At 48.1% G+C, this 20,219-nt stretch overlaps 3 protein-coding genes across 5 annotated transcripts; 1 reads left to right on the forward strand and 2 right to left on the reverse strand.

The window, feature by feature from the left end:
• Nucleotides 1–1,219: 1,219 nt before the first annotated feature.
• Nucleotides 1,220–6,799, forward strand: LOC148334583 (dopamine receptor D4-like). Its single transcript, XM_088298738.1, has 4 exons — nt 1,220–1,901; nt 2,549–2,661; nt 3,930–4,507; nt 6,442–6,799. The coding sequence occupies exons 1-4, from the start codon at nt 1,656–1,658 to the stop codon at nt 6,663–6,665; spliced, it is 1,161 nt and encodes a 386-aa protein (XP_088154864.1). The 5' UTR covers nt 1,220–1,655; the 3' UTR covers nt 6,666–6,799.
• Nucleotides 6,800–7,156: 357 nt separating this feature from the next.
• On the reverse strand, nt 7,157–17,266 carry deaf1 (DEAF1 transcription factor). Of its 2 annotated transcripts, none has more exons than XM_088298523.1 (13): nt 16,815–17,266; nt 15,297–15,391; nt 15,109–15,235; nt 14,566–14,715; nt 13,706–13,845; nt 13,570–13,635; nt 13,354–13,389; nt 13,136–13,259; nt 12,921–13,052; nt 10,567–10,787; nt 10,237–10,338; nt 9,850–9,936; nt 7,157–8,631 (listed from the first exon to the last, which is right to left on the reverse strand). In XM_088298523.1, the coding sequence occupies exons 1-13, from the start codon at nt 16,993–16,995 to the stop codon at nt 8,458–8,460; spliced, it is 1,635 nt and encodes a 544-aa protein (XP_088154649.1). In that variant the 5' UTR covers nt 16,996–17,266; the 3' UTR covers nt 7,157–8,457. The 2 variants fall into 2 exon arrangements, with proteins under 2 accessions (XP_088154649.1, XP_088154648.1); XM_088298522.1 differs by having other exon boundaries at nt 9,850–9,939.
• Nucleotides 17,267–18,177: 911 nt separating this feature from the next.
• Nucleotides 18,178–20,142, reverse strand: bet1l (Bet1 golgi vesicular membrane trafficking protein like). 2 transcript variants are annotated; one of them, XM_088298524.1, is made up of 4 exons: nt 20,042–20,142; nt 19,652–19,737; nt 18,831–18,887; nt 18,178–18,759 (listed from the first exon to the last, which is right to left on the reverse strand). In XM_088298524.1, exons 1-4 carry the CDS (start codon nt 20,061–20,063, stop codon nt 18,592–18,594), a joined length of 333 nt encoding a protein of 110 aa, XP_088154650.1. In that variant the 5' UTR covers nt 20,064–20,142; the 3' UTR covers nt 18,178–18,591. The 2 variants fall into 2 exon arrangements, with proteins under 2 accessions (XP_088154650.1, XP_088154652.1); XM_088298526.1 differs by having other exon boundaries at nt 19,652–19,763; nt 20,042–20,084.
• Between the last annotated feature and the right edge of the window lie 77 nt (nt 20,143–20,219).

Consider the following 20,219-nt stretch of genomic DNA (forward strand, 5'->3'; position numbering starts at 1 on the left):
TCTTGTGCCGTGCCGGGAAAAAGAACACGTGCCAAACTTTTTTTTTTTTCCTTTTCCAAATCTCCCATGTTTGTCCTTAAGGGTTTGTTCACTGCACTTGATATTTCCCGATTTTTTGCGGTGTGCAAAAAAAAAAAACTTGTCTTAAGAGCTAACACGCTCTTACACACACTGACAATCAGAGCACCACTGCCACCTACTGTAGTACATGTGCAATTACATGTTCCTTCAGTACGGAATTTAAGTTCCTTGTGGTCACACGTCCCTATTTGAAATGCAACATTTCCTTTGGAACATCATAGAAAGTGACTCAGGCGCCCAAAAGTCCTTCGGACACACGACTTGAAAAAGACAGCCACATATTCTGTCGGCACAATTCTCTTGTAACACGTTTTCAAACTAGAATGAAAAGGACAAAACTGCTGCTGACGCGCAAGTCGCTTGGTGACAGGATTTATACACTTATTTTTCTTTAAATGACAGCGCCATGCAGACGCACAACTTGCTTTTGTCACATGACTTCAAAGAAAGCGACAACTCGCTTCACCGCCACAAATGTTGTTGAATTTGCTCTTCGGTTTTCATCGAGTGGTTCAAAAATCATCAGCATCCAGATTCAGTAACACGACGTAAACTCAATTGGAGTCCAAACAAGAAGGCCGACAAACAACCGCCTCGCAGTCAACAATCACTGGCAATTACACAAGTTTAGTGGCTTTACTTAACTTTGTGATGACGTCACTTCCTCGCCATGCGCGTCCATATGTGACGTAGACGGTTCGTGTTTTTTGTGGGTGAATTGATCCTCGTGGAAAATACTTATTCATTCATATATCAAAGCGCGTAGTCCGCGGAAGACAAAAACTTTTCCTCCCAGCAGGCACGCACGCACCTGTTGCAATCAACTCAACAGCTTCGCGAGGCTGAACACACACGCACGCACGCACGCACGCACGCACGCCCATCGGATTGCTCCTTTTAAACAAAAATGTTGACTCCAGAATTGACATGAAACTCTCAATAAATCATTGTGGCACTTAATAGCAGAACTCATCAGCGTGTTCCTAATGAAATGGCCCGGTAAGCGGATATTACGAGCTTATTTTATGTGCCCAATATGCCTTCACACGACTTGATGTTTGAAACAAGGTCATGAAGTTCGTTGGAACGCATGCACGTCACATGAGTCGCACAAGGGCGCATGCGCATGCACTCAGGGTGCGCGTGCGTGCCCCCGCGCGTGTTTGCGTGCGTCCGTGCTGAAGCATGACGAAGGGCAAGTCGGCGCTCAAGCGCAGCTCCTAAGCGGCTTTAATTGTCTCCTTCGGTCCCGGTGCCGTCAAACACGCGAGCAAATTCATCGCAACCGCCACCGGACACTTTCACCGCGCAGCGACCGCCGCGGCTCTTGCGGAGCTTTTCTTCAACTTTTTGGTTTGTTCGTTCGTTTTCCCTCTTCACAATGTTCCTTTTCAACAACGCCGGCGGATCTTTAAGGACACTTTTGGTTTCTCCACGAAGACCAGTTTGAGGCCCTTTTTTCCCGCGACATGGGGCTCCGGCACCACCGGCGCCGTCCTTCATGAGAATCCGGCCGGGGTGGGGGGCCAGGGGGGGCTTGCAGCTGAGGAGCCGACGCGGGGTTGGTGCAGAGGATGGAGATGACGGACACCGCCATCCCCGGGGGGTCGCCCACTCCGTCGCTGCGGGGGCACAACGTGGCGGCGCTGGTGCTGGGCGTGTTGCTGATTGTGGTGATCGTGGGCGGCAACGCGCTGGTCTGCGTCAGCGTGCTGACCGAGAAAGCCCTCAAGACCACCACAAACTACTTCATCGTCAGTCTGGCGGTGGCCGACCTGCTGCTGGCCGTGCTCGTGCTGCCCCTCTTCGTCTATTCTGAGGTCGCGGCACGCATGCACGTCATCATCCTTCGCTCCCAGAGAAGTTTCCATTTCACTGTGCATGCTACTGAAAAAAAAAGAAAAAAAGTTTGAAGTGGTGGCACGAAACAATGTCGTCTGGATGCAGAGGATTTTGTTGTGCACGTGCACTGAAATTGCGCCAGTGTTTGTTCAGTCGTCTTGCTTGTTGTTTCATTTCGAGCAGCTTTGGTTACCAAAGAAATTGCATTTGGAAAAAAAGTTCATTCTTATCTTTCCATTTGTCGCGAGCAAATGGAAATGTGAGAAAAGGAAGAAGCAATAACATGGACGTTTGTTTGTGCGATTATATTTTGGGGACGTTCACAGTCATAACCTTCCTCTGCAGACAGACAAATCGTAATGGTTTGTTGTCTTGTCTCATAAAAAAACGGTTTCGTGTTTCGATTTAAACTATGGCAAAGAAAATCTAAAGGGAAAAAATTCATTTCCATTCCTTGATTTTGTTCAATCCGCGACCCGCGTGAGGCGAAGCGGTACAGATGATGGATGGATGGATTTTGTTCAATGTTGTGAAGGCATTTTTTTTTTTGTCAGTGTGCCTAATGTAGTGACCAGTGTGAGTTGTGTCGTCACCGTGCGTGTGCGCGTGCGTGTGCGTGTTGCAGTTCCAGGACGGCGTGTGGACGCTGAGCACGGGAGTGTGCGACGGCCTGATGAGCATGGACGTCATGCTTTGCACCGCCTCCATCTTCAACCTGTGCGCCATCAGCGTCGACAGGTGCGGTGCCTTGACACACGAGCGAGCTTTTCCTCCCACACGCGCACGCACATACGAGCCATCGTTTGCACGATTTTCCTTTTGGCACTGACTTGCAAGTTTGCTCTCAAAATCAACATAAAACAAAATGGAATTGTCGATTTAAAATGTCCACTTACTTAATGCGAACATGAGAGGAAATGCCATAGACGGGCTAACAAAACTAGCATTGCTGTGGCAGTGTTCTGACTGCTGCCATGCAAGTGCAAAAAGAAGCTGCCTGCTATTGCATAGGTGATGCCGTCACAAACAAAAAAGGCCAAAGAAAAAGTGTGTGAAGATTGAGGGAACTAAAAATGAAAAGGACTCCACCCCCCCCCCGTGCGAAATATCATACCATTATTATTTGCCCTGCATGAAACAGCCCGTCTCAAATACAATGAAAACTATGCCTTACTCAAATGCAATACAATAAAAAAAATATCTTGCTCAAATAAAACAAAAATGGATACCTCGCCTCCAAAAATGGAAAACAAGCCCCCGGCAGAACTTGTGGAATCAGTTCTGATTCTGTTTTGTTTTTCCCGTAAAAAAAACAAAGCAAGCACCCAATGAGATGAGCGGCGCGTTGAGGGACGTCGTTTGGGGGGGCAAAAAAGCTCGGAAAAGCACCCAAGTGGGCCGCGCTTGCGCCACCAAATATGATTAGGTCGCAAATGGATGGCGGCCGCACAGCTAACGAGGACACGCGAGCTTTTTTTGCCCCTTTGATGCATTTAAGGAGACGGGAGCAGACGCAGGAGAGCGCTCAGCACGTCCGCCTCACATCGGCGACGTTCGGGGTTCGAATGCTCATGTCTGCCGAAACGTTTTCTCACGATGCTCCGCCGCGGCAAAACCGGTTAGCATGTTAACGTCATGGATGACTCGAAATTGTCCGCCGGTGTTCGTGCGTCGGGTTGTCTTGTGTTTTGCGATTGACTGGCGACCAGTCGATCATGTGGCTATATGTAATAGGCAAGAAACAGAGCAAAAAAAAAAAAAAAATCGGGCCTTGGTTTTGGCTTAGGGAAGCTAAGAAAGCAAGAGCTGAAACGACGTCGAGAGCATTCTTTTGCCTTCAGTTGCAACCTTCAATCTTGTCTTTGAGCTTGTGCAATATTCCAACCATCAACATTTGAGATTGCAAAATTCGGTCGCGATCTCTGTACCCATCCGGCCTCCACCGGCCGACCTTATTCAAAAACATTGTCACTGCCGGTGAGCTTTTGTTTGCGTTTGGTCGGCAGGTTCATCGCGGTGCTGATCCCGCTCAACTACAACCGCAAGCACGTGGACCTGCGGCAGGCCGCGCTGCTGTCGGCCACGTGGCTGCTGGCCTTGGCGGTGGCCTCCCCCGTCATGCTGGGCGTCAACCAGGTGGCGGGCCGGCGCCCCGGCGAGTGCAAGTTGGAGAACGCCGACTACGTGCTCTACTCGTCCGTGTGCTCCTTCTTCATCCCGTGTCCCGTCATGCTGCTGCTCTACTGCGGCATGTTCCGCGGCCTGCGGCGCTGGGAGGAGGCGCGCAAGGCCAAGTTGAGGAGCAGCATCCAGGCCTGCCGCCAGCTGCGTCAGGCCGACACCGGCGCCGCCGCCGCCTCGCTCCCACCCTTGGCCGGGCTGCCGCCGCTATTGCCGCCCGTCATCGAGAGGGAGCCGACCGACCCTCCGGCCGCCGCCACCGCCGCCGCTCCCCCGCCCTCGGGACGCGCGCCGGCGGTCAGCTTTGCCGACGTTACGTTCACCCCCCAACCTCGGCGCAGGAGCAGAGCCAAGATCAACACCCGCGAGAGGAAGGCCATGAAGGTGCTGCCTGTGGTCGTAGGTATGCACCGACGTGCCGACCCGAGCGTTTCCTGGCTTTTCACGTCGCGAGCCGTCACGGAGTCGGTCGGGTCGTAGCGTGTCTGCCACCGTTCACGCCATCGGTAAAAGTCAACACGGCAAACTCATCGTTTTCTGGTTTCAGAGCCGTAACGGAGTCCGGACAGCTTTTGGCAGAGTCAGGGTTCGACATTAACAACAGCTTTGCTAAGTGGATCACGCACCCCCCCCCTCCCGATGCCAACAGATATATAATTCCAAATTGATTTGAAATCAGGCCCAGTGCCAACAAGGGTTCATGTCGGCGTCATGATCAAGCCCAGCCGGCAGTTAGCAAGCTGCGGCGGTCGCATCGGAGGCGCGAGAGCGCTTAGGTGGAAAAGCCCCTTTCACGCGGCCTGCAAAGGTGAGAGCACCTCATCCGTGTTTTTGCAGCGCTGCGTGTTCAGGTGCCAGAAGAAATCAGCGGGAAAACTTGCGCCTATTAATAGCGGCGAGAAGTGCGACGGCTAATCCGGCAGCGCCTAAACCCCGAAAGCCAATTACTGCGTCAAAGCTGCTGAGATGCGAAGGCCAGCGTGAAAAACGGTGAAGGGGGACAAAGTCCAACCGGCAAAATACCGTCTTTGAATGTGTTATCGGAGCCGAGATGTTTTGGGCGGTTCTGCTACCGGGAGATTCTGCATTTTACAAGCTGTGTGAAAGGGGCTGAACTCCTTCCACACTACTGGCCGCCATTTTCCCAACGCAAACGACAAAAAGGAAAAAGGAAGTTAACTTGGCAAATTGTCAGTTTGTGAGCTGGGCTCAAAGCTGCCGTAGCGGCGCGACGGCATTGGCGTGCAACGCCCCTTTCACGCTGCCACAGTCTTTTTGCCATCATCTTGATAAAAAGCAGCAAAATTGACGAGGCCATTTCCAGCTTCTTTTTTCTTCAGGAGCGAAATTCCGTCAGGTGCGAAGAGTAACAGCCCAAAGTTGAAAGTACAAATTGCTTCATTTGGTTGAGCAACAGATGATGTCGGCACCAAAACCACATCCGGAACACTTCAAATTGAAATAATATTCAATTGTGAACACCGATAGTAAAAAATGATTTATCTAAATTCTGTCTTTGTTTATAATTTGTAAAACGGCGGAGGTGTCCAAATTAATGAATGAACTGACAAATAATTGGTTATCAAATGAATCGACAACCAACTGAATAAATCGGGTCATCGTTGAGAACCGTTGTTGAAGTCCAAAAGGTCCGAATGTTTCAATTTCAGCCCTCAACGGGAATTCTGAAGTCAGTCGGATTTTTGGGGGGGTTTAATCCGATTACAAGCGATGAGCCAACTCGAAACTGAATCCTTTTCAAAAAGGACATCGCTTGATTCGTTTCCTCCCGAAATCCGAATTCCAAATGAACCACCGCCGTCGGTTCATAAACGGAAATCGGCAAAAGAAAAAAATGCTTCTGTGATACTTTGATGCAAAAGGAAATTGTATCTGTCCGTTATTCAATGGAATGACTTAAAAATGTCTGATGGTGGCCGTCGTAATATGATGCGCCCTCTGGTGGACAAGGCGCACATCAGAAGGAGCAACCCGATGGCCAATGAATGATCAGGAAGCACAAAATGTTGACTTGTTTACACTCGAATTAATGAGATTATTTTTACGGGATGGCTATCGGGCTGATAATGACCGAATTTTAACTGCGACTTACTCGTGGCGGCTGCCGATACCAGCCACCGAAAGAAATGTGATATCAAGGAAGTCCTCCTTGGCAGTTGTTCTGCGGCAAAATAATCATCAACGGCGTCACAAAGAAATGTTGACATTTCAGAGCTCAAAAGTCCAAATGAGAAAGATGATCCCTTCTGTGCGTGCCCGTGTTGAGCTGTTTTGATGGATTTCTTTCATTTTTTTTTTGGGTGCTTGTCGTCGCAGGCGTGTTCCTGTTGTGCTGGACGCCGTTCTTCGTGCTGCACATCGTGCGCGCTCGCTGCCAGGCGTGCGACATCCCGCCCGCCGTCATGAGCGTGGCCACGTGGCTCGGCTACGTCAACAGCGCACTCAATCCCGTCATCTACACCGTCTTCAACGCCGAGTTCCGACGCTTTTTTAAAAACTTCCTGCGCCGCTGCTGCTCCTTCCGTTGCAGCGCCGCATAAACCCCATTGGTGGATTATTTTTCCTGTCATTTCGTATCGGGATTTCCGATTTTGCAGAAGAACCAAAGCGGACGTGCGCCACAGACAGGAACTTGTTTTCTAAATTTTTTCACAATAAAAGTATTCAACGCAAACTCACTTTTGGTTTCCTTCGTACACAGCTGAGAAGCGTCAAGCGATGCTTCAAAAAGTCCGACGAGACAAAACGAAAAATACATCAGATAGGAAATAGGAAAATAGAATTGAAATCCAAGGGTTAGGTTAGGGCTTGGGCAAAATAAAATGACTATTTCGTATTACTGACTGATTACATATGTCATCAACTTAACTCATTTGAATTTGGACATTATTTATGACTTCAATTTAGAGCGTCCAATCAACCTGCCATGCATGTTTGTTTTTTTTTAGGGGGGGCGGTGGGTGGGAGGAAACTGGTGTATCCTGAAAAAAAAAACCACACAGGGGGAAAACATGCAAACACCATTTCATGACATTGTCAAGATCATTTTTAATTATTTACAGTTCAAAGAATTTGTTTTTCAAAAATATTGGATGACATTGGAATTCATTGAACTCGTCTTCTCAATTTTTTGTGCGTCATATTTGGGGGGGGGTCGAAAAGGAACTAAATGAGAAAAAAAAGTAATTGAAATAAGAATCAATTCAAACATGACTTCATTTAATTTCCCTCAATGACATTTGCTATGAATTACTCACTCAATAACGATTGACGGCAAGTTGTAACTTTTGCATGGGTTCCCGCAAGTGAAAATGGATTTGGGCATCCGAGTCAGGATTTCACTCGGTTTTGGTTTTATTGACCAGAAACGGGAAGGTGAAAAATCTTTAAGCATACAAACGACAATGTATTACATTCAAATCACGATTTGCATTCACAAAACGGAGCACGCATATAGAAGGCATAAATAAAATCTGATTAGCCAATCCCTTTCCTCTAAATTGTGCTGAATTCAATTGAAACCTTCGCCTTTTCCAACAGTCCAGCGCGGTCGAAAGACGCACACTCGCTTCCCGGCGGCGGCCGTCATGTGTAGTACCGGGAGCCGCCATCTAGAGCGCTGTGACTTGAGGAGAACCAGCCTTGCATGTGCGAGCAAGTAACACAGGAAACGAGACTGACCTGGCGACCCGTCCGTGCGCGTGCTTTTTGTGTTATCGATCGCCATCCACTTGTTGACGGCAAACATTTGAGATGGCAGCGGCGGCCTCTTCGCTCATTCCTTTTCCCCGTGTGTCAACATTTCGAGCCCAATGCCGAACTTGTGGGCTTCTGCTTGCTCTGCCAATGACGTCATTGTACTCGCATCCACCTGCGCAGGCGCGTGCACGTGTTGCCATGCGCACGCACGAGTGAGGCACACGCCCACTGGCAAATCGCCTTCAATTTATTTAACAACACATTCTGGGTGAGACAAACAGAAAACAATCAAATGAATAATCCGTTGGTTAAATGAATGAGGAATTTGTGGACAATTTCATGAACAACGTGTAGTTTTAATGCCTCAATTCCTTTTTTAAATTGGCTTGGTGTCTATCCAATGTTGGCGCCAAACAACAACAAGCAAAGCTTTTCGATCCTCAGACAGTGTGAGAAGAAGCCCAAATGATTTTGAGGCCCCAAGTCACTTTGGCAAGAAGTGGAATCTCCAAACAGATTTCAAAACCAGTTTTTCGTTCATGACCAAATATGCTGAGCAAAACAGGAGTGCAAAAGCTTCCAGATGTTAGAAAGTGCTCAAAATAAAGAAATATTCTCCAAGTGTTGCTTCTGTCATTCAACGTCCAGCCAACTTTTCCGTTTTTTGTCTTGAGGAGTCAAGTGGGCGGCTCCAGCCACGCCCTCTAACTTCCCTTTGTCCATGCCGATGGACGCCATTGGCTCGTTTTCTGGGTCAGCTAGGCCTCCTCCTGATTGGCAGCAGGCGTTCTGATGATCCCTCCAATCCTGCAAGTGTCAAAAAAAAAAAAAAAAAAAAAATAATTCACACTTGATAGCTGGACCGGCAAGCGGGGAGGCGCTCGACTTTTGGGACACAAGGAAGGCTGCAGCCGGCGAATACTTTGCTGATCGAGTCGTATTCCATCCGTCAAAAATGGATCGAGCATAATTAAACAATCAATGTGCATGTGACGCGCAGGCAGGTGTTCTTGTCCTTTTCGGAGTTGCAACACATGAGTTGCTCTTTTTTCTTATCTTGTCGCCTTTTGTTCGCTTTCGTGCGTGTTCTTTTTTTTGTGTTTTTTTTTTATTTCAATTCTACACTGTCGTATCTGTGACTTCAAGCGTGTGTGGCTTTAAAGGCCGAGGCCTGACTCGGCGAGTGACACGGGTGCCCGAGAGTTCGTTCGGCTGTTGTTAGCTTGGCTTCGCGGCCCGTCAGCCAGTCCGCGTGGCCATCCGTTGCGGCCGCCCTGTTGGAGATCTTTGATGAATCGTTTCAGTCCTCGACACAAGACATTCAAAATGTCATTTGACATAATATGTCGTCTTCAATGTTCAAATGTAGAAATAATAAACATGCGCTCCAACTTTGAATGTCCGTCTGGACTTTTCCACTGTTAAAAAACAATTTTCTTCATGTTTATCTTGCGATGTTTGTCCGTGTGATGGAAAACATCCGATTTGATACCCCAAAAACATTTTTAGAAGGCTTGCACCATCTTAGAAAAACATAAAATATGCACGTTGACCTGAACGAAATCGATATTTAACAAGTAGTGAATGAAAGGACATTTTTCTTATCTATGGAAAGAAGATTTTTTTTTTCATGCAGCAAAATAAGCAAACTCGTCTTCTTTGCTCACAAACCCGTTCGCAGCCCTTGACGGATATGGACGGCAAAAAGTCAAGTTGATTTGACCGAGGCTGGCCGTGAATAAGTTCATTGACGCGCATCAAAGTTTCCATCGGACGGTTCAAATTCAGATGAGAGCGACGAATTCAGGCATGTCTGCAAAATGCATATAGCAGAGCCCGTCATGGTGGTCTGGATATTTTTTCGGGATGTTGTGCTGTCCTAGTTATTTGTGCGTTTTTTTTTTTTTTTCCCCTTCAATTGTGAACTTGTTGAATTAGAATCCACGAGAAGTGACTGGCGTCCGACTGTTGGCGAACAATAGCGAAAGACGCTACGTGGCTCGCCGCCGCGGTTGGCGTACTCACCTTCCTCTGGCAGAAAGTGGAGCAGTAGTTGACTTTGCGGCAGGCCGTGCATTCGCTAAGGGCCACGCGGCCGCAGTTTTCACACATCTGCTGAATAGACAACAACACCACCGTGTCATTTCACTTTTCGTTCAAATACGGCATCGCAACGTTTCAAAAAAAAAAAAATAGACAAAAATAATAATGACGTGCGTTGTATACAAATAATTTCAGCCTCCACAACCGTTGAAATGGGCAAACGTGAGGCGGGCAAGAAATGAATTCTTTGAGCGGGCGTGCAATTTGGCGGAAGTCAAAAGTCGTGCGGAGTCGCAGTGCACGCAATCTTTCCTTTCATGTGGTGTGGTGTGTTTGAAATGATTTTTGTTTTCTGTGGGGAAAACTCACATTGAGGATGACCTCGGCGATGTCGCTGCTCCGTTTGGCTTGCGAGTCGTCCGGCGGCGTCTGATACGTCATCTGGTTCTGGAAGGACTGACTGAGGGCACACTGCACACGCGTACGGGGTCAGCGAGGTCGTGACGAGGACACGCACAGCAACAATCGGGCCGCATTTGAGCCTTCGCTCCCATCAACTCAAAGTCATCAAAGGCCCGATTGTCAGACGGCGCGAGATGATGTCGGTGATAATCGTGTGGTTTGGAATGTTTTCGTGATTATCCGCCGTTGTTTGGCAAGGGAGATTATCTTGTGGTGTGGCGCGCGTCCCCCCCTCACCTCCTTGTTTGCTTTATTGGCCTGTTCGATCAAGACTTTGAGCTGCTGCACGTTGCTCATGAGGGTGTTGGCCATGTCCTCGAGGGCCGGCCAAGCGTTTTTGGCCAAGGCGGCCCCCGCCACGGGCCGCACCTCCAGTGTGCCCGCCAACGAGGCCGAGGTGGACGCCACCGCCATCTTGGCCTGGGGAGACAGCGCCAACGCCGGCAAGGCCGTCAACACTGACGGCACACCAGAGGAATTGTAAGACCTTTCTCACATCGACACATAACAAACCATGATTGGAATCATCCATTCAGCTGTCAATTAACGGATAAAAGAATTCCATACTTTGATTTGAAATTGATGATTTATAATTCAGCATTTACTGTTTTGGACGGTAACTTGGAGAGGAAAATCGGCAAAAATGTTCATCGTCGTTTGACAGACTGCGGAATATTTACGGTTGACAAGCTGTAATTCGGATGATTTGGACAGGTTTACTTTGAAAAAGTTATCCAGACAATTCATATATAAATATATATATTTTTTTTTTTTTCCAGCAGTTGAACTTTACCAAGACGGCAATATTGTTTCCATTCGCTTTAGCATCGCGTCGGCCATGTCGACGTGTGTCGTCGTCCCAAAGCGAAGCCCCGCCCCCTCCCGGTGAGCGCGAATGAGCAGCTGCGGTGAAACGGCAGCAGCAAATTTAGCCAAGCGCAACATTCAAACAGATTTGATGCGAACGTCGCATGATCTCACCACTCAACGCTGGACTCCAACGCCAACCGCACTGGCACAATTTTGTAGCTCTTAGCTTTAATCTTCTAACGTGTCCAATTTTTATTTCGGAACAAATATCCAAATTCACCTCTCAAACGGCTCATTTCTAAATTCGACCTCACACCAGACGCAAAGTATGCAATTGTTGGATGTCGTGTTGCTGTGCGGAAGCAGGCTCGCCAATTTAGCAGAAAGGCCGCATGAAGTGCGCCAAAGCCTCGCTGACCTTCTTCCTGGCAACTTGAGGGAGGACGACAAAAGATTTGGAAATGGACAGCATTCCAAATGGCGGTGGCGGGCGGCTCATCCTCTTTCCCGCCATCCACATCACGACGGCGTCTCATTATTCACGCGCCATCCCAGCCGCCGTCTCCCGAGAGCTCATTACAACGAGGTGGCAGCCGATCAGGCCGCCGCGCCGCGTCCCGATTGGACGAGCAGGCGGCCCCTCGGCAGATCATTAAGGAGAACGGCCACCCGATTACTTCCACTTATCGGGGTTTAGGTCGTTGGGGCGGAGGGCCAAGTCGGAATTCCCAGCGACTCCGCCTCCTCCGACCACTTTGTCCAGTTCCCCCCGCGGGAAGACGGAGAAATTTGCGATTCAGGGTGTGCACGCGAACACAGCACAGCTGCTAAGCATGTGAAAACGTGGACCTCCACCACTCAATGTTCATTTGAGGGAATAAAGTCAATCATCTTGCTCATTAATTAGAGTGTAAACAAATTGCTGTGAATCATTTCTTATCTAAGACAATCCTTTGGTGTGGAATTGCAGTGAATCATATCATAATGGTGGAGTCAATCGCATTGTGTTGATTCCTAACCGGAGTGAATCTCCTCATTTGCATGAAGCACATCGTAACGAATTGGTATTGTTGTAAACGGAGTCATCATTAGACTCGGTCGCATCTCAAATGAGTGAGTGCAATTGTAATTGCGCTGAATCGTAATATCTTGCGTTGAAATTAGAGAGAATGGGAAAATGACTCAATTGTGTCGTAGTTTAAAATAGTACCTGAAATGACAGCGAAAATGTCAACCGCATTGGGATCGGAGAGAATCGTATCACAATTGGAGTCAAACGCATCGGAAGTGCTATCAATCATATCGTTTACGAAGGCACTCATCGGAAGTGGAGTAAATACGTAGTGAATTATATTATTTTAAATCAGAATATAAGGGATTCGTATTGGAAATGGAGGGAATCGAACGGATTGGGAGTTGGACTGAATCGTATTGTCATCGGAATTCATCGTATCAGAAGCGGAGTGAATTGTACAATATGAACGAATCGGAACTCAAGAGTGAATCATCTCATCTCAAATTGTAGTTGGAGGGAATCGGCTTGTCGCTGGAAGAAATAGTATTGCCTTCGGAGTGAAGTGCATCGTCATTCGAATGAATTGTGCAGAAACTGGAGTGAATTACGTTGGAATTGGAGTTAATGGCACCGGAATTGTGGCAAATCGTATCATCCAAGTGATTCGTATCACAATCGGAGTCAATTGTAATGCGTCGCATCGTATTTGGAGCCAATTGTGTTTTTGTTGAAACACGAATGTGCGCCGCCGTGGCCGTAAAAGCACCTGTTGCGTCGGCGTAGACGCCGCTCTGTGCTGAGGCGTCCGAGATGAGGGCGGCGGCGGCGTCACTGTTGGGCGAGCGCTCAAAGGTCAGCGTGCCCGATGGAGTGATCTGGCCCAGGGGCGACATTGTGACTGCAGGGGGGGGGGGGGGGGGGGGGACCGTCAAAGCAACACGCCATCTTTGCATAAAAGCGGACATCAGTCATGTGACTCACACGTGGCTCCCGGACTCAGCGTGATGTTTTTGCTCTGCGGGACTTCCTTTTTTACGCAAACGGGCGGCGGGTCCGTCTCCTTCCGCCTCCGCTTGTAAGGGACGAAGAGGCGCACCGGGCCGTTCTGAAGACGACAGGGAGTTGTCGAAAACACCCACACGATGCCACGTATTTGAAATTCAAATGAAAACAGAAATAAATGTCAAGATGTGCAGTACCATCGTGATGTTCTCAACTTCCAGAGCGTCTCCATCCTTGCCAACGAAACACAACAACAAATACGTGATTAAGAATAACAGCAAGCAGGGTGTCAAACTAAGGAGTCAACGGCAGTGACAGACCGATTATCGGCGCCGATATTTGGCATTTTGCCGATAATTGGCCCGCCGAGCCGAGCGACATCAAGCGTCAGCACGGAATGGCCGGCCACTCACCAAGAGCACGTCGTCGCAACAGGCCGCGCACGTGCACGAGGCGGCGTGCGGTATCAGGATGCGGTCCTGGACGCAGACACGCCAGAGCCAACGATTAGACGCGAGCGGCGGAAACGGGCGGGACACCGAACGAGACCTGGATGAGGCAGAGCAGAGGCCGTCCTCCGTAGCGGATGCTCCTCTTCCAATCTTTGCTGCTGGCGCGGCCGGCCAGCGCCTCAAACTCGGTGGGCGTCAACCAGCGCTGATCGTGTTTGATGCAACGGCCTTTACCGCCTCAACACACAAAACATCAACGCAACATTCAAAGTTGAAAACGCAACCTGGTGGATATGCAGGACAACATTAGGAGATATCGATACAGATTTTCGGGACCATGTGACAAACAAAATATTTATCTGGGGTGACGTGATATACTTTGCGATCAATTTCCTAACGTTTAAAAATTAAAATTGCCCTTCAATTCCTTTTGAACAAAGACAAGATCGCTTGTTTGTGTTTTAATTTGCACTTCAATTCCGCATCGTAGATCGACTCTTCCGGCAAAAGTACGAGCGCTCTCGATGACTTGGTATCGGCGAATTCCCGAGACTTGAGTAGTCGTATTGGGATCAGACGGAAAAAAAGTGGGACCAAACCTCATCGTTTGAATTTTAAGCCACGTTGTTGTTGTTGTGTTTCAGGAATTTTCATTTTGCCACAAACGACACACTGGCGAGCGTATTGTGCGATAATCACGCCGCATTGCGGCTATTTGAGACAACAACATTGTGGCGACGGCACATCGCATTTGAGGAACATGACACAACAAACGTTCCCGCAACGTTCTCGATCGAGATGAAGGCTCGTACGCACGCGGCCACAATTTGGGGTTTTGCCCCCAAACAGCCCGCCCTCAATGTGGCGTTTCTGAGCCACAAAGTGTGCGCATTGCCCCGTCGTTTTGTTTTCACTTCCCAGCGACGTTGCGTCGGAACGCATTTGGCACACGCCCACCTGAGCCCAGGCGATTTTTGTAGAGGACGCCGCTGCTGTTGCGGCAGCGCACCGGCAGCTCGCTGTTGTACACCGACGGGTCCCAGTTGTACTTGGAGGCGGGCTCTTTGTCCTGGGGAGGAGTCAGCGAGGTGGGCGGAGTCGCCAGAACTGTGCGTGCAAACAGGGGAGCTCAAAACACGCACTCGCGCCGTCACAAAGACACGCACACAAACATTGGAAATGCATGCATGACACACACTCAAAGAGACACAAAGAAACACGCAGAGAATGGCGCACACTTGCATACACACGCACACACACACATTCTCCAAGACACAATGACACACAAAGACACGCAGGCAGGAATCCAGACACACAAACACAGAACATAGCACAATGGCACGCACGCAAAGCCACGCAAAGGAATGCAGACACAAACAGACAAGGACGCACACAAAACATGCAAACGGGAACACACACCCCAAACACACAAACGCAGACACGGTCAGAGAAACGACACGACACGCATTCCAACAGACGCACACAACGCCACAAACGTACCCGTCGAGACGGCGCCCGCCGACTTGAGCGTGTTTTGCTGTCCGATCGTCGAGTCGGTGTGGACCACGATGAGGGTGGTCTTCTGGCTGCTCAGGCCCTCGGTCAGCTCCAGGGGGCTCCTTGCGCTCTACGCAAAGACAAATTCAAACACACGCACGCACGCACCGAATGTGTGTGTGGTGTCGCACAAACACGTGTTCCGGAAGGTTTTCCACCGCCTCCACCGGGGCGCTGAAAACGTTGTCTGCAGCCTGAACGTCCTCCACCGCCACCGTGGACACCTCTGCACCAGGACACATCAGAAGCATGTCGCGGCGGTCCAAAAAAGAGGGCTCTCCAACTCGGGTCCTCGAGGGACGCCTACCCGGCCTGTTTTGGATGTCGCCCTCCTCCGACACACCCGATTCAAATGAGCAGCTCATCAGCAAGCTCGGCGCAGGCCGGACATTTGTGCCAGCTTGGCCGACGAGGAGATCTATGTATCTGGGATCCATTGCTCATCCTCGAGGCACCCCTGTGGCCTGAGATTTGTGCCACTAGAAACTGAATATTTGAATTTTAAACTGAATTGTTGAATTGAAAGCTGAATTATTGAATTACATGAATTGTAAATGGAAGATTCTGATTAAAATTAAACAATAAATATACAATTGTTGTAATTCAATAATTCAGTTTTCAATTCAAATATTTAGTTTCTGGTGGCACAAATATCTGCCCATATTAATTCCTTCTCTTAGTATTCATTATGCATCAGAGTGACTGCAAAGTAAACATTATTGAATAAGTTCTTTTTCCACACTTGTTTATGCATGAATCCTGACTGAGGTCCCCCCCCCCTTTGTTTCCCATTTGGAATCCGGACTGAGTCACAGTTCACATTTAGGACAATATGACGACACGTCCAAATACGATTTGAGGATTTCAGTTTACAAGATTACTTTACGATTTGCCTTGGGCAATTTAGATGAGTACTCATCAGAAAAGCACTTCCTTATGGTAAAATTTGATTGAACACATTTACAGATTTTGTCGATGAATTGCAGATATCGCGGATTGTAAATAAATAAATCAATCAACATCTACACCGTGGTTGACGACTGCAGTTTAGAACGCAATCACTCCAGAGTCCAAATTACCGAACGACTAAACATTTCGGTTCAGCAACTATTTGCTCATGATGCCGATGAATCGCAGATATCAGGAAATAATCATGTGAAACATTTCCTTGGGATTGCTTGACGATTTGGGGAGACAAAGTTACTGTAAAGTTAATATGACCAAATAAATAAAGAGTGTTTTGTTGGGCAACATGTTGGCGAGCACGCGGGATGTTGTTCAAGCAAACTCTACATTCAATCGCTTTACTATTCGTGCCGATGAACTCAAGACATCACGAAATCAAAATAGAAGTGCACTTCTAAACTCTAAACTATCGGGCGGCGTACAATTAGCGTAAGACACTTGAAATTACGGCGAACGTAAACGAGGTCTGGAGACACTTCGCTTATGTTGCTTGTAAACGACGAAGCAACAAAAACTCCAAATCACTTTAAAAGCAATGCCGTCAGTTTTCTTCTGAGTTTTTGAAAGAAGGCGTAAAGATTCAGGAAGTGGGCCAACATTTGACTTTTAGCGCCACTCGACGGCGTCGAGTTGCGGCCTGCTGTGCCACGTTCGCTCGGCTCGCTCGGAACTCGTCGCCTTGCCTGCGAAAGCCGACTCGGCGTCGTCGGGGTTCGGCATCGCTTCGGCTCCCATGTCGATGTTGCCCGGCGCCGCCATCACAGCCATCGTGGAGACTTCGGCTTCCGACTCGGTATCCGAGCCCGCCCGCCGGCGGGGTTCGTCCAACCCGAGCTCCTTCGTCGCCGACTCCGCTTCGTTCATTCCTCCGGCGAAAGACACGACGAGAGCCGAATTTAACCGAAGAGCCACGGGGAACGCCAAGGAGACACTCGCTCGGAGTCGGTACAAGACCCACGATGTAAAGATTTCACTCAATCTACAAATAAAAGGAAGGACGATTATGTTCTCTTCGAAACAATGAGAATGTCGCCGCAGAGAGAAAACGCCTCCTTGCGGTTTGTTTTTCCACAAGTCCACTCAACGAGTCGCCGGAAAAAGACGAGCGGAGCCGAATAGGGTGCATCGCTTCCCGAGTGACGACGTCACAGGTTACGTGTTTAATTGCCCAAATCTCTGTGAAAAAATACAACTGTATTAGAATGTAAATTATGTCATAACAACAAATGTGTATATTTTACACGTGGGTCATTGCTTATTTTACAAACTAAGAAACAGTTCACATTTTAATTTTGGGACATTCCAGTAGTACAATATACATTTTTCACTTCTCGGTGCATATTATTCATTGTAGGTCCATTGATTTATCTAAATCAATACCAGTTAGCATTTAATGAAAACATTGGCTGCCAGGATGGCCGAGTGGTCTAAGGCGCCGCGTTCCGGACCCAGTCTCCCCAGGAGGCCTGGGTTCGAATCTCGTGGCTGCCAGGATGGCCGAGTGGTCTAAGGCGCCGCGTTCAGGACCCAGTCTCCCCAGGAGGCCTGGGTTTGAATCTCGAATTTCCCCATTGTGGGACTAATAAAGGCATTATTATTATTATTATCACTACATCTGTTATCAGCCGCTTATCTGGGATCAGGTCCCGGAGGCAGCGGCTTCAGCAAGGAAGCCCAAACTTCCCTCTCCCCAGCCACGTCTTCCAGTTCTTCCGGAGGGATCCCCAACCGTTGGCAGGCCAGCCGGGAGACAGACACCACTTCAGCGTGTCCGGGTCACCCTCGGTGCCTCCTGCCGGTGGGACATGTCCGGTCCAGGAGCCACCTCAACGCGGAGGAGCAGCGGCTCGACTCGGTCCTCCCCGATAACCGCGCGACTCACCCACTCTCGAAGGGAGACACCCAGCATTGGAAACTGGTTTCGGCCACTAGCATGCGAGATCTTGCTCTTGTATGAACAATACAACTACGATTTTAAATGACTATCCATCCATTATCCGAGTCGCTTACAAGCTGCTGGGCACTAGGCCTATTTTAAATAAATAATTCAGTATTTAAAAACATTTATTTGCAAAATATTAGTCATAAGAGCGGAATGGAACTGAAAAGCCATGTGGCAAGATATAAACAAAAAATATCATTTACAAATAAGATAAGATAAGATGTCCTTTAATACATTTAATACGTCACTATGTATATAACAAACTATATCTTCAACTGTAATATTAAGAAATTTAACTGTACACAACCTCTCCAATTTAATCCGCATTTCTTCAAACTGAACGGACAAAAAAAAAAAAAAAAGTCATTTGGTTCCCAGCTGCTGTTCACGCGCTCTTTGCCGTCCCCTGCAGATTGCTTCCATGGCTCGCGATTTTTTTTTCTCCCCTCAAAACCTTCCGAAGCAGTCTTGTGGTTGCGAGCAGCAGCAGCAGGAGCGTGTGAGAGACGCCGAGCGGCTCAGCGTTGCATCCTGGTGACGGCGTAGTAGACCAGGAAGAAGAAGACCACCAGGCCGATGGTGACGTAGCACATGATGCGGCGGTTGTCGCGTCCAGAGCGCATCATGTTGGAGAAGCGCTTGACGCTGCCCCCCAGCAGGCCCGAAGTGCTCAGGAAGTTGGAGTCCTGGCGCGAGAAGCAAGAACGTCGTCAAGTTGCAGCCGCACAGCGACGCCTCGGGCGACATTTGAACTCACCATGCTGTCCAAGTAGTCGTTCTGATCGTCGGCCTCTCTGTCAATGTCGTACGCCAGCTGTCAGAGAAGGTTGCACTCGCTTAAAACGGCCGCCACTATGATACTTACTCTGGAAGTAACAATGTGAACATTTCATATTGCAATGATCGAGATTAAAATGAGAGCCATTGCGCTGATGCTTCGCAATTGATCAAATTTTAAGCCACGAAGAAATGAACTGAATACTTCTCCATTTTTACATTTGAAACGCGTCCTGCAACATTTCTCATGAAGCACTTTCACCAGGGAGCAACATATGGTTCAATATTCATTCAAGGGACACTGCATGTAAAAATTACTGAAATGCTTTAATTTGTATTCTAATTACCTGCTAATTTATACGACGGCATATGGAAAGCGCTTTGTTACAGCTCCCGCTGCTGTGGAATGCGCCATTGAAATAAAGTTAGATTGGATTATCACCGCCCGTGAACATACTTTGCCGTTTGACCAGTGTAAACAAATGATTTTAGTCTATTTCATGCCGACCAATTTTATTTAAGTTGCTTTAAAGATTTAATTTTTATTTTATTAGTTCAAAGTGATAGGGTTGGCCAATATCAGAATGTCCTATTTTATATATATATTTTCTATTTAATGTGTATGTTCTGATTGTAAACAAAACAATAAATCCTAAATTACACTGCACTTTCTAATGGATTATTTCCCACTCAATAATAGAGTAATTATTTGGAAAAGTACTTTGAGTAGCAGTTGTCTGATCTGACAAGAACGTGTCTACCTACCTGCGATGGCAACGAGTTGCTGATTTATTTACTTACAGATTTGAGTCGGGAAACTTTAGTTGCCAAGTTGTCAGCCAGACGCTTGTTCTCGGCGTCCAACATGTCCTCCACCGAGCCATGCCCTGGCAGGACAAACACGTTCCACTATCTATGACACAGCACCTCATTTTATGACACAAGCAACCGCGCTGACCGTCCTGCGTTTCATTGAAAGGAAAACTCGTTCATTTAAAGTACCACGAAGACAAAACGCGTCAAGTAGCCTCCCCGCGTCAATTTCGAGTCTTAGTATACGACTACCTACGCAGCAGCTCTGTGTTTTTTTTTTTTAATTAAAATCAACGTAAAAGGAAAATTAAAAACACACGAAAGTGAAGTTAACGTGGTTCTTTGTCGGACTCGGACGTGTCAAAACAAACACTCTACCTCTGTTCCAGTCTGCCGCCATGTTGAAGAATGACGTCACAGGCGGATGCAGCCTGGGAAACAAACCTGATTGGACAAAGACAGTATGACGTCACGCCACCAACAGGAAATGCCGATCGTGATTTCCGTTTGGCGTTCCCGGTGTTCTTATTTAATTTTTTAACATTAAATTCTTTTG

The sequence above is a fragment of the Idiotropiscis lumnitzeri genome, chromosome 6 (assembly GCF_059441095.1).
Source record: "Idiotropiscis lumnitzeri isolate Australia: NSW breed Sydney's pygmy pipehorse chromosome 6, RoL_Ilum_1.0, whole genome shotgun sequence".
In the NCBI taxonomy this organism is placed as follows: Eukaryota; Metazoa; Chordata; class Actinopteri; order Syngnathiformes; family Syngnathidae; genus Idiotropiscis; species Idiotropiscis lumnitzeri.